Genomic DNA, 12,641 nt, shown 5'->3' with positions numbered 1-12,641 from the left:
CCCGGCCGGGGCGCGCGGGGCGGGGTGGGACTTGTAGTCCCGCCGCGCGCGCGCCGCCCGCCGGCGCGGGGCGCGTCGGGCCGGTGGCTTCCGGCCGGCGGGACTACAACTCCCAGGGGCGCCCCGCGGCGGCGCGGCCCCCGCGCTTCCTGCCGCGCGGGGCGAGTCGGGATTTGTAGTGCGAGGCGGGGCGGGGAGGCGGGGGCGGAGCGCTGGGGCGCCCCCCGGTGGTGGGGCGGGATCGGGGGCGGGGAGGGACACCGGGACCCGAAATCCTGGGACAACACCGACCCCCGGGGGCTGCAGCGAGCCCTGGGGGGACACCCAGCCCCTGGGACGGGACCGAACCCCGCGGGTAGCCCAGCCCGGCCCCTGCAGGCAGCGGCGGAGGCAGTGCCGGGGGGCCGGGGAGGGGGTGGATCGGAGTTATTTCTGGCCGGCGGCCTCACTTCCTTCCTCCCCCCCCCCCCCGCTTTCCTCTGCCTCAGGGGCCGAGCGTGGACGCGGGGAGGGTTATTTTAGTGTTGGCATCCTCTCGTCGCTCCTCCACGGCCCTCCCCACTCACAGGACAACGCCGCGCAGGAAGCGCCTGGGAACAGCACTGCGAGGAGGAGGAGGAGGAGGAGGAGGAGGAGGAAGGCCCAGCAAGAACCTACCTCGGAGCAGGTGACACCAGTGTCACCTGGCTGCTGGGTCGTGGCAGATCACACCTGAGGCCCCCTGCGGGGAAAACCCCCACCCAGAGGAGCCGTGTCCAAAGAATCGGCCGAAATTCCCGTGTGGAGCAGCGCTTCCCCCGCCAATTAACTTCTCCCCTAGGAGAGGAAATGATACGGTTTCTTTTAATAGGACTTTGATCTCTTGGGCTCCACACAGGACCGCTTCTGGCACGGGGATCTCCAGCGCTGTGGGAAAGGGCACACGGGATTTATCAGGCAAACACCTCTTTTTGTGCCAGCACACGCAGGGTGGACACGTTAATAATAAACTTTGAGGCCTCTGCGGCTGTTTGGGGAGGGAAATCACCTTTTTTAATTCTAAATTACTCTGATTCAGCATCTGCTGCGGGCAGGCTTGTGCTGGGGTGGTTTAGTAGCTCATTCCCAGGCATTCGCAGGAATTAAGTCACAGGATATCAGTACCTTGTTATTCATCCAACCACCCTCCACGGGAGGCTGGAGCACTGATGACACAGCTCCTGGTCAAGCAGGACTTTTCCAAAGTCAATATGTGTGTATATCTCCACACACACCCGACCCAGAATCACTGTCAGCCACGAACCTGCAGGAAATCCCTTCAATTATCCAGGAATCACACTGAAAACACCATCAGCCTGCACTTTGTCCACAGGGATTTGGGAACCACAGGCTCCCAATCCCTCATAGCTGATGTTTGCTCTACAATCTGGTGCTGACACTGTTTCCTCTCCCAGTTCTCCCTCGTTCCACAGTCGGGACATGTGCTGGTTTGCTCTCCTCAGCTTTGCTGTTCACACCTGTCCCTCAGCCTGTTCCATCCCAGAGGACACATGGCTTTTCTCCAGGCTTCAGGAGGGCAAAAAATCTGAAATATCTCCAAAATGAGAAGTTTAAGCAGCCATTGCTCTGAAAAGATGGAAAAGGAAACATCTCGGGAGTAACAACCATTCCACCCGGCCTCCTGGCATTAGTGACAGTGCAGGGAGCTCTTAAAAGCAACAAATTAAAAGCATTAAGAGCTGTCACCGTCAGAACCGGTTCCTAAATTTCTTCTTCCCAAGCGTGAAACAACCCAGATGAAAGAGAAATCCTCCACTTTTCATTTTCCAAACCAACGCAGCGAGTGTTTACCCACAGCCTCCCAAGCCATTCTGTGGGTACGCAGCTTTTTGTGTCTTGATAAATAATTAACCTTTTCCCTTTATGAGAGAGGAAATTAACCTGGAAAATGAAGACAGGAGGAGATGGGTGGGAGACGACAGCCTGGGCTCACGTGGTGGTCCTGTCGCACCATATTGGTGTGTTTGCCCGAGCGACTGAGCGGGTGGAGGAGCAGGACACGCTCCCAACACGTTCCCAACACGTTTTCCCAGCAATCCCAGCTCTGCCCACCACGCCAGAGCTGACCCCAGAGCCCGAGGATGCAAAACCCGGGTGATTCCAGCTGTGCTCCGATTTGGGAAGCTCACAGACACCTTTGGGAGCGTCTGTTTGTGTTCCGTGTATGTTCTCTACGTGCTACGACTGCAGGGCATTTGGGACCTGTTCTTCTTGATCCTGGAACCCTTCCCGTGGGGGGCAGGGACCTGCCTCCAGAGCCTCTACAAATACAGCAAAATAGTGATATAAATCAAGGTGGAACTTAAGGCAGCAATTTGCCCCAAAAGACAATTATTTTTTTCATTGAATTGCTATTTATCTTAGGGAGATAAATGCTAAGGTGGTACCAACAGGGAACATGGATTCTGGTTTCCTACTTGCAAGGAAACTTAGTGATTTGCATTAGGGATGGGGGCGACCCCCAGAGCCAGTGGGATTTAGGGAACTGAAGCTCAGAGAGGCCCAGCCCCAACCCCCAAACGTTCCTTTCCCAGGGCCAGGGGTCAGGCTCTGACTCGGGGGGTTGGGGGGGGCTGTCACAGCCCAGCAATGCTAAACCCAAGTCCCGTGACAACCCTTCCCTGGCTGCTGGAATGACAAACCCAGGCTGGAAACACCGGAGGCGCCGCCAGACCCCCGTCCCCTGCCAGGGGCTTCCCACCGACACCCCCGAGCGCGGGGGTCGAGCGGCCGCAGCACCGGCGGCTCCCGGGGGAGCGCGGGCGGAGGCGGGGAGGACCCCGCGGCCACTCGCAGCCCCCGCCGGGCGGCTCCGCAGTTCCGGCCGCGGGGAGGGCGGTTGGCGGCGGGGTCGGCCGGGCCCGGCCGGGGGTTGCCCGGAGGATCCCGCGGCGCGGCCGCCGCTCGCCCCGCTCCAATTGACTTCCCATTGTGGAGCTTCGCAACAAAGGGTAGGATCCAAACCCTGCCCCGTTTCGGCCAATCAGCGCGCACAGCGACCGCCCGTCGCCGATTGGCTCCTTCCCCCCTCGCAACACCCAATCGGGCGCCTACTTTAACAACCAATCAGCGCCCAGCGGTGCGCCCAATCAGAGCGGGGGAACCGGAGCACGGCCTTTGTGTGAGGTGACGCAGCGGCGCCGGCGGGGGTCCCGGCCAATGGCGCGGCGCGTTGCTCCCGGGCATTGTGACGCCACTACGCCACGCGCGCGCCCCCCATATAAAATCTGCGTCCCCGCGGCGGGGAGGGCGCAGTGAGCGTCGCGGCGGCTGCGGAGCGGGTCGATCCCAGCGGCATCAGCGGCGTCGGCGCGCAGCGCTACCGGACAGCGGCCCTTCTTTCTCCTCTGAGCGGTGAGTGCTGGGCGGCGGGCGCGTCCCCGAGGCAGGCGGTAGTGCTTCGAGGCTTTTGCGGCCTTCGTTCCTCTCGGAGCGGGGCCGGCGGAGCGGGCCTTGCCTACGTGCCCTGAGTCACGGCCGGTTCCCATCCCCCACCCGCTCCCCCCTACCCCCCTCTGCTCTCCCGGGGCGGCCCTGGGAGGAAGGAGGAGGCGGCTGTGACTCAGTCGCGCTTCCCCCCGGGGAGGGGAGCGGCTGGGCCGCGAGGCGGGGGCGGTGGGGTAACCGTGACTCCTCCTCCCTGTCCCCGGGGGAGGCCGCTGGCCGCCTGCCCGCCGCGAGGGAAGGGGGGCAGCTCGCCGGCATCTGGAGCTTGAGGGGATTGGCCGCTGTGTCGCCGGGCCTTGAGGCGGGGGGGTGGATGGGGACAGCCGGGCCCCGTGTCACGCGTTACGTGTCTACCGTAGGTAAGTGAGGAAAAATGGCCCGTACAAAGCAGACCGCCCGCAAGTCCACCGGGGGGAAGGCGCCGCGCAAGCAGCTGGCCACGAAGGCGGCCCGGAAAAGCGCCCCCTCTACTGGCGGCGTCAAGAAGCCTCACCGCTACAGGTAAGGCCCGCGGCTCGGCCTCAGCTGCCGCAGCCCCGGCCCCGCCTCACCCGCCCCCCCTCCTTCTCCACCCAGGCCGGGAACCGTCGCGCTCCGTGAGATTCGTCGCTACCAGAAATCCACGGAGCTGCTGATCCGCAAGCTGCCCTTCCAGCGGCTGGTCAGGGAAATCGCCCAGGATTTTAAAACGGACTTGAGGTTCCAGAGTGCAGCCATCGGTGCGCTGCAGGTACTGCTGAGGGCCGGCTGGGCCGCGGCGCTGGGGGAGCTGCGCTGAGGGGTTCTAACGACATTTCTTCTTGTGCTCTTGAAACAGGAGGCCAGCGAGGCATATCTGGTGGGTCTCTTTGAAGACACAAACCTGTGTGCCATCCATGCCAAGAGAGTCACCATCATGCCCAAAGATATCCAGTTGGCTCGCAGGATACGGGGAGAGAGGGCTTAAGTGAAGGCTGTTTTTATGGTGTTTTGTAGTTAATTCTGTAAAATACTTTGGTTTTAATTTGTGACTTTTTTTGTAAGAAATTGTTTATAATATGTTGCATTTGTACTTAAGTCATTCCATCTTTCACTCAGGATGAATGCTAAAAGTGACTGTTCACATAAACCTCAGTGATGTTGAGCCTCGGGCTCGGGAGTGACAAGTTGCTAATATGCAGAAGGGATGGGTGTTCTTTCTTGCTTCTCATGCATGTTTCTGTATGTTAATGACTTGTTGGGTAGCTAAACTTGTAAGGTACTAGAATTGATATAAATGTGTACAGGGTCCTTTTGCAATAAAACTGGTTATGACTTGATCCAAGTGTTTAACAATTGGGGCTGTTAGTCTGACCATGCATCACTGTGATCAAATGTGGACTTCCTTCAGAGGGTGAAACTACAAGTCTTAACCACAGTGTAACTTACAGTTTCCTAAAAACGTAAACCTGGCAGCTATAGAATACACTATGTGCATTTATAATAGCTATTTTATATATTGTAGTGTCAACATTTTTAAATTAAATGTTTTACATTCACATGTGAGGAGTCTTTTTGTCGTTTGCTTTGAATGGGCTGGAAGAAGCTTCCTCTTGGCTCCTGAGGTCAGCAGTAGATCCCTGTAATCCTGGACTGCTGCTGTGGCAAGTTAACCTCGTCTGTCAACAGAATGGAGAATTTTTGGCCGTTTTTGGAGGATTTTGGAGATTTTTCTCTAGCTGGAGTCATTGAGTGGGCCGGTGAGAGCGGCTGTGGGGTCCAGGAGGACTGGCCTGGGCTGGCAGCAGCTTTCTTTGGGAGTCTCTTCTAAAGCTTATCAGAACACAACTCTAGCATTAAAAGGTTTTTTTCTCCTCCTTTCTGGTGGATGCAGGGAAGTTTATTTTGGAGTTGAAGCAAAACCACCTGCTTGTTCCCAAGCACTGTCAGTGCTGAGGGTGGGGGGTGTGAGAGTTCCTGTGGGATTGGGCTGCGTGACAGTCCCGGATAATCACAGTGGGATGGTGTGTGAGGGGAACAGCTAATTATACACCCTGGCAGCAGATGGGCTGCTGAGCAAAGGGGTGGGTGCTCAGAGTGTCTCATTTCCAGATTTTTGGATGAGAGTGGGATTATACTCAAACCTTCACTTGGGGCTGGGCTCAGGCAGGTTCCTCAGCAGCCAGACCTGGTTGGGCTGTGGTGGAGGAAAGTGCTCAGACGAACAGCAGGTAATTAACACTTAAATCGGATGGTGAGGCCCTCACAGAACAGGCTGCACTAGTAGGGCTGGAGTTGTCATGGAACAGCAGCACAGGGAAGCAGTTGAGCCAGCTTGGCTTGATTTATTCCAATGAAATTAAAGTGCTATGGCAGCAGTGGCACTTCAGAGGGAAGAGCAGCAGCAGTTCCTACCGGTGTCTGCTGTAAGTCAGCAGTGGCCATCTGTGATTGTCCCACCAGGATGGCGTGACACTGGTGTGAAAACCATCCCAAATTCTGCTCTGGGAGCCAGGGCCTGCATCCCTCGTGCTGCTGGGTGAGGCTGGGACACCAGTGCCTCATCATGAGGTTCTCCCTCCTCAGACAAACCACTCCGTGTGCTTAAATCCTGCAGCTGGAGGAACAGACACTCCTTACCCCGCACTCCTACACAACTTCCTCCTCACCTCCCTGTCCTACACCACTCCGGGCCCTGGTTAACAGCATTAACCTACTAAAAACCAGTTCTAAAATGATCCAAGGCAAGGTTTTAAACAAGTATTTTCCTAATTGCTAGACCTGTAGGGAAAAATATTCCTTTGCATCTAAATTGTAAACTCAGCTGCTTTGAATCAAAGTTAAGCACCAGCTCGAACTTTAGATGAGGCTTGGTGATCTCAGGTCAGTCACCTGGCAGGTCTTTGGGGGCACAGTCTGGTGAGGGAACAGCTGGCAGGGATGTCCCCATGGACAGTTTCCCCACGAGAAATCTGAGGATCCTCAGTAACCCATGGAATTCAGGAAGCACCACGCAGCTTCCATTTAGGCCAAATGAAAAAAAATTCCAAGCAACGGGATTTATGAATGCCTGGTTTGCTGCTGAACTGCAGTAGCAGGCTGGGCTCCTGCAGGAAAAGTATGTTTAAAATAACATCCCTCGAAAACAATATTTCATCCAAGTTCTTGGTGGAAACAATGAACCATCTGGGTATGCCTAGAAGCTGTTTCTTAAAATAAAATCATTGTCTAGCGGTCCTTTAAAAAAAAAATAAAAAAAGACTATCGAAGTATCTCTTCATCTCAGTAACCTCAACAAAAAGAATTAAGTCAGATCCTGCACGTGGTGGACTGAAACCAGCAATTCCTGGTATTCCACGGTCTTACTGTGACAGTATCTGAAGGCACAAACCTTCCCTTACCGATTCTCCCGACGATTTCCTCGCATTCTTGCTCAGAACTCGATGCAAACACCAGGCAGTCGAACGTGCTCCTGTCAGGGCTCTCCGGGGAAGAGCTAAAAATGGAAACACGTCCATCAGCCGGCAGAGCGCGCGGCCCCGAGCCCAGCCCTGCCCTGCAACCGCATCGGGGACCCCGCGGCTGCTCCACACCCCGCTTGTTTGCTTTCCAGGACCCACATCCCTCTGTACCCCCCTCCCAGGGCCCACAGGCAGCACTCACGCCACACAGAAGGCGAATATCCTGCTGCTCCACGTGCAGCGTCCCACGCAGGAGATGGTGGGGTAGGGATGGCGGCACAGGAGCTGCACAGGGCACAGTAGGGGGACGGGGCTGGGGGCAGTCCCTGCCAGCCCCATTCCCGGTTTAAACTGGCCCCAGGACCCCACGCTGCCACATCAGCATCCTTGGGACTCACACAGACCTTGGGTGTCGCCTGCTTACCTTGGAAGACGCTTTCTCCTGCACCAGGACTTCTGCCTCCTTCACATCAAATAAAACCTCCTGAAGGGGGGTTGAGGGGGAAGAAGCCCCGACGGGCACAGCCCTGAGCTCTGTGTTTGATAAGACACTCACCCACAGAGATTATCCAAACACAGAGGTGATGAAGCATAGTCAAGCTCAGCTGTTTCAAGATGTTTTCCCTGTGCTGCCTTTTTTTACCACCCAGTGCTCTCCTACTTCCATCTTTTCACAGATAACCCACCAAAGGCTCCAACAAAGTGACCTGAGCCCTAAAGCACCCCTGGAACCAGGCTTAGCCTCCCCACAGTTTTCCAAGTGCCTTCCTGCAGGTGCTTGTATGTTTTTTCCTTAATGCCCTTTCCTATCCTGGCTGCAGAGATGCTTCTGACCTGCAAAAAACCCACAAGGATGGCAGGGTAGCAAATATTCAGCCAGGCCAAGCAAACCTGGAGCTGGCAGGAAAAAAAATATCCATGGCAGAGACCCTATTTCCCTGCATTCTCTCACAGAGCCCTTCTCAGGATGTCCCCAGCCCCATCACTCACCTGCACTGCCAAGTGCCCCTCCAGCACTGCAGGGATGGCCTGCTCCAGCACCTCTTTGCCACCATACTGGAAGGGAATGGGAAGGAGGGAATAACCCACGGGCTCGTGAAAAAAACCCAGAAGAGATGATTCACCCCATGGCATCTTTATGTGCCCCACAGCCTCACCATCCCAATGCTGGTCTGGCCCAGGTACTGCAGGTTGTAGAGCAGCCTGGGGAGAAAAGGGCTCAGGGGAGGAACACCACACATCCCTCCTGCTGTTCTTTGCAGGGGAAGATGCTCCCAGCTCCCCACCACCCCAAGGCCACGGGGGCAGCTTTGGCCCCACAGCCTTGAGCAGAGATCAGGGACAGTGTGGGCACAGGGGTACCCCGCTGGCAGGACCCCCAGCCCAGCCTGGGGGCTCCCCATGGCACCAGACCCACCTGCCCCCCCGCAGCTGCCGTGGCTCCCCCTCGCCCCTGTGCCGGGGGCTGTGCTGGAGCTGGAAGCGGGGCTCCTTCTCCTTCAGGACCTTCAGGTAGGGCAGCAGTGGCTCATAGACCTGCCCATCGTGCCACCGCCACCGGAGCAGGCGGAAGATGAGCGGCTGTCCCTTCAGCTTCTGCAGGATGTCCCCAGCCTGGAGGGAGAGAGGGGAAGCAAAGGGTAGGATGGGGGGCAGAGGAGGGGGAGCCACCCTGGCCCTCCCTGCCCACCCACCTGCCCGCTGTGGGCGTATCTCAGCGAGCAGCCGTTGATCTCGTCCAGGATGTCTCCGGCCAGCACCACCTCGTCCACCTCTGCCTGGCTCTCAGGGAGCACCTTGGTGACAAAGACTCGGCCCTCCACATACCTGGGGGTGTGGCCGAGCCCCGGCTCAGCCCCAGGGACCCTGCCTGGCTCCCCCAGCCCTTTTGTACCATCCATGACATTTCACCCATGCAAAGAAGCAGGTAAAAGCCACCTCATGGACAGCAGGTACTGGTGAGACCCTCACAGGGTGTTTATCTCCCCTTTGGCGGGGGGTTGAGTGCTGTGGTGACCAGATTCCTCTGGAGAGTAGGATCAAAGGCTCCTACCTGAGCACCATCCCCAGCGCTCGGCATGGGACTGTCTCGTAAGTGCTGCACACCTGGAAGAGAAGGGCCAGTGACAGTGGCTTTGGCAATGGCAATGGGACATCCAAGGAGCACGACCAGGACAAGGGGGAGAATTGGGACCCCGTGCCCTGGATGATTTCTGGCACTGATGCCAAACCAGGGTTGTGGGAGCCCAGGAAAAGGCTGGCCCACAGTGCCCCAGGCTGAGCTGGGACCATCAGCGGCTGCTTGTCCCTGCCCTCTCTCAGCACTCGGCTGTGCCCAGACCCTGAAGGGACAAAGCTGCTCCACGGATGGGAGGGCAAAGCAGCAGGTGAACCCTTAGCCAAGAGCCCTCCTCCCTCACCCCACATGTCCCCATGCAGCCAGGGGAGTGTGGCCACCCCTCCCCAAAGCCGCTGCTGTTTGCAGCAGCACTTACTGTCACATCGCATTAGCCGGGGACCCGAAACACGGCCAGCTCGGCCGGGGGCACTTGCTGTCAGAAACATCCAAAACCCAGCAGGATCCCCGGCTCTGCAGCAGCACCACGGCTCAAAGCACACCGTGAGCACCCCCAAAGCAGCCTTGAGCTTTCTGGGGATTCTTTTGGGTTAAAAGGGCAGTGGAGGGATGCTCTTCATCTTTAAAAGACATAAAGGCATCCCCGCTGTTCTCAGTAACAAACTGATGTTTCACTGAGCAAACCAAGAGCGAAACCAACTGACGCGTAATCTGTGTCAGCCCAGGGAAATGGGGATTTTTTTGGGCAAGAAATCAGGGAAGGGAGCACGGGAAAACTTCACTTAACGACAGCAATTTAGGCCTGGGTACTCCTCTTGCTTGGTTTTACTCCCAGGAATGCTGGGATGTGCTCCTGGTGACAGCCCAGGCACCTGGCAGGATCCCACCTCGGTGGCAGAGGCGGCTCTGCTCGTGCTGGTGAAGCTGAGCCAATTCACCCCAGGTGCGTGGCAGTCCTTCCCCACCAAATCATTCCTTATCTCCCTCATTTGATGTCTCAGGGAGGGCCAGGTGGCAGGAGGACAGCTCCGGGGAGCGATGAGTCCTTACCGGCAGCAGCCAGCTCTCGTCCAAGAAGCTGCAATTCTGTAAACAAAGGAGTGCCAGTGCCATCGGTCCTGGTCAGGAAGGGGCTGGGGCCCTGCATTGGGAGCCACCACCCCCCTGATTCATCACCACACCTGCAGGTCCAGGGAGAAATCCATCTCTGTCAGCACCAGCAGCAGTGAGAGGAAAGGCTCTGCAGAGGGATGGGGACGGAGAAGCAGTGTCACTGCAGGGTTTCTGGCAGCTACAGCCTCACAGGGACGTAGCAGAGGACAGAATAAAGCTGTTTTCCGTGTAACTAATGAGCCCTGGGAGCGAGGCCTTGAGAGCATTCCAGCACCACAGCACCCAGGCTGCTGCTGGAGGCTCATCCCAGGCTCCCACTGCCAGCACAGGTGTGGCTTGGCACCTGCTTTGCCCTAATTCAGACCAAGGCTTGCAGCAAACGCTGCTGATGAGTGACTCGCTCTCCATTTCTCACCCTAGAAGCAAAGCAAAGCTGCCCAGGCTCTCCTGCACAAGCCTTGCAATCACTCTGCTGGGTCTACAATCTGCTCACGCACCAGCAGCGCGGGTGATTTATAAACCATCGATGTACAGGTTTAACACAGGGTTATTTATCATAATCAAAAGATTAAAGGCTTCCACCCTGGCCTGGCCCCCTCAAGGAGCACAGCTGCAGATGGATGGAGTGCTGCAGCCTGTCAAGGCAATACAGCCATTTAAAACCCCTGTGCGACCCCTCAGCCCAGGCCCAGCCGTAATGGGCTCCCCTCGAGCCAGACCACTAGGTCTGCTTAAACATATGAAGGAATAACACTGGAAGACCCTTCAGGAGCCATTTCCCTATCCCACGACACTAAAGCCAACCCAAGACAGACTCAAACCCTGTTTAAATATTTACACCTCTTTTTCCATCGCCGCAGCAGCATATTTAGATTACAGCACTAGATTTGGACTAGAAAAATCACAGTGGACTATTCCCCCTCCCCTGCAGCAGTGCACTGCCATAACACAGGTTACATCCCACCTCAGATGCGCCACCATCTTACCCCGGAGACCTTCACTGCCGAGGATGGAGCTCTCTGGATCATAAAACTGAAACACAGTGAAACGCCACTGTTACTCTGCCATTTCACTGCCCATGTGGGCCCGCTTCACTGCACCACGTGCTGCACCTCCAGGAGTCCGGGGGTCTGTGCCAGCTCCCTCACAGCCACCGCCAGCACCTTCCCTTGCAGGGCCAAGCGCAGGAAGTACCGCCCGCGGCCCTGGGCCGTCCGGGTCCGCTCACAGCCCCCGGCTCTCTGGATGCTCACGGAGAGAGGGGTCGGCCTGTTCGGGGAGAGGGGAAGCACCTTTGGCAGCGCCTGGGAGCATCCTCCCTGCACCGGAGCTCTTTGGGATGAGTATGTCACAACAGACACCCCCACAGCTCACGTTTCCATCCCAGCCCTGCCCGGGGACGCTCACCTGCCGCTGGTCCCCGTGGGAAGCTGCTCCAGCCAGTGCCAGTAATCCCGTCTCCCGAAGCCCCAAGCCGGTTCTGTGGGAGAAAGGGAACATGAGGCCCCTCGCCGCGGGTCCCGGGGAGCTGCCACCCCCCTCCCGGGCACGAAGGGTCACTCACGTCGGAGCCCCTTGCGCAGGATGCTCTCCAGCCGCTGGCAGAGGGACGCGAGGTGCGGCGAGGTGTCCGTGCAGGGCCCCCCGACCTCCCGCAGCTGCAGCACCGCACCTTCAGTGAGGGAAAAGGCAGCGCCCGTGGGTGCCCCAGCCGGGGGAAGGGCAAAGGGGCACCACGGCAGCAGCTCTGCATAGCCCCGGGGAGGGGACTGGTGGTAGGGGGCTGCCCAACACCCCGGCAGGGCTCGACCCTCCCTGGCTCCGGCTGCCACACCGGGCAGGAACTCGGGTAAACTTCCTCAAAGTCCCTGGTCCAGGGAGCCCTTGCCCGGCCCGGGGAGCTCCAGCCCGGCCGTCTGTCCGGTCAGACCGGTACCGGTGCGCGGCCAAGGGCCGGTCCCTGGTCAGCGCTGCTGGAAGAGGCAGGAACAGCCCCGGGGGGCCCACGCTCACCTTTAAGGGCGCTCAGCAGCGGCTCCTTCCCGGCCATGGACTCGTCTCCCCGGGCCGAGCGGTCCCGCGGCGGCGGCTGGACGGGAACCGGTAACGGGCCACGCCCCGGGAGCGGCCCGGGGGGGAACCTCACACACAGGTGTGTTACCTGAGCATATAGCAAAAGCACAGACGTTGACGTATGCAGGGATAACACAGACAGTGACACAGATATCTATCAAAACATATATGTGTTACATACGTTGTATCGGCAGAAGCCGCATATGTAAGAGAGGCACCCGTGCAAACAGACACATATTTATCTGTACATATATTAGGACAGGCTCTGCGATACGGATTTGGATATATGCGTTAAAAAGCCCCGGCGCTGGCCCCGCCGTAGGTACACACGGGGTGTGTAGGGGCCAGCTCTCCCCTTGCCCATAGGGCTGCCCACGCACGACCAGCCTTTCCCAGAACCCTGGGAAGGGTGCGGGGCGCTCAGGGGCGGTGCGGGACCCGGAGGCGGTGCAAGGCTCGGGGGGGGGGGGGGG

General features: G+C 58.1%; 3 protein-coding genes across 3 annotated transcripts in view; 1 reads left to right on the top strand and 2 right to left on the bottom strand.

The window, feature by feature from the left end:
* The window catches only part of UNK (unk zinc finger), a 46,572-nt gene extending 45,679 nt beyond the window's left edge, over window positions 1–893 (bottom strand). The window contains exon 1 of the mRNA XM_027654280.1: window positions 658–893. The gene's annotated coding sequence lies outside the window, so the exon portion shown is untranslated. The remainder of the gene's footprint in view (window positions 1–657) is intronic.
* Window positions 894–3,256: 2,363 nt separating this feature from the next.
* Window positions 3,257–5,005, top strand: LOC113952337 (histone H3.3). The gene is made up of 4 exons (XM_027654281.1): window positions 3,257–3,393; window positions 3,846–3,987; window positions 4,063–4,216; window positions 4,304–5,005. Exons 2-4 carry the CDS (start codon window positions 3,860–3,862, stop codon window positions 4,430–4,432), a joined length of 411 nt encoding a protein of 136 aa, XP_027510082.1. The 5' UTR covers window positions 3,257–3,393; window positions 3,846–3,859; the 3' UTR covers window positions 4,433–5,005.
* Window positions 5,006–5,769: 764 nt separating this feature from the next.
* LOC113952531 overlaps window positions 5,770–12,641 on the bottom strand; it is a 7,475-nt gene continuing 603 nt past the window's right edge. Inside the window, exons 2-17 of the mRNA XM_027654698.1 lie at window positions 12,109–12,256; window positions 11,660–11,767; window positions 11,503–11,575; window positions 11,208–11,364; window positions 11,082–11,127; window positions 10,164–10,222; window positions 10,033–10,068; window positions 8,959–9,011; window positions 8,600–8,732; window positions 8,323–8,519; window positions 8,063–8,108; window positions 7,896–7,961; window positions 7,330–7,389; window positions 7,108–7,190; window positions 6,846–6,940; window positions 5,770–6,061 (exon numbers count right to left, since the gene is read on the bottom strand). Of these exons, the coding sequence (XP_027510499.1) occupies window positions 6,027–6,061; window positions 6,846–6,940; window positions 7,108–7,190; window positions 7,330–7,389; window positions 7,896–7,961; window positions 8,063–8,108; window positions 8,323–8,519; window positions 8,600–8,732; window positions 8,959–9,011; window positions 10,033–10,068; window positions 10,164–10,222; window positions 11,082–11,127; window positions 11,208–11,364; window positions 11,503–11,575; window positions 11,660–11,767; window positions 12,109–12,145 (1,284 nt within the window). The 5' untranslated portion in view covers window positions 12,146–12,256 and the 3' untranslated portion in view covers window positions 5,770–6,026. The remainder of the gene's footprint in view (window positions 6,062–6,845; window positions 6,941–7,107; window positions 7,191–7,329; window positions 7,390–7,895; window positions 7,962–8,062; window positions 8,109–8,322; window positions 8,520–8,599; window positions 8,733–8,958; window positions 9,012–10,032; window positions 10,069–10,163; window positions 10,223–11,081; window positions 11,128–11,207; window positions 11,365–11,502; window positions 11,576–11,659; window positions 11,768–12,108; window positions 12,257–12,641) is intronic.

Source organism: Corapipo altera, unplaced genomic scaffold (assembly GCF_003945725.1).
Source record: "Corapipo altera isolate COAL_440 unplaced genomic scaffold, ASM394572v1 343, whole genome shotgun sequence".
In the NCBI taxonomy this organism is placed as follows: Eukaryota; Metazoa; Chordata; class Aves; order Passeriformes; family Pipridae; genus Corapipo; species Corapipo altera.
This window is presented reverse-complemented; position numbering and strand designations above follow the sequence as displayed.

Bases quoted from the DNA above. Each gene is read 5' to 3' on its own strand.
- LOC113952337 (XM_027654281.1), top strand. From the start codon at position 3,860: ATGGCCCGTACAAAGCAGACCGCCCGCAAGTCCACCGGGGGGAAGGCG. The intron at 3,988-4,062 runs GTAAGGCCCGCG...TTCTCCACCCAG, and splicing joins AAGAAGCCTCACCGCTACAG to GCCGGGAACCGTCGCGCTCC. The intron at 4,217-4,303 runs GTACTGCTGAGG...CTCTTGAAACAG, and splicing joins CAGCCATCGGTGCGCTGCAG to GAGGCCAGCGAGGCATATCT.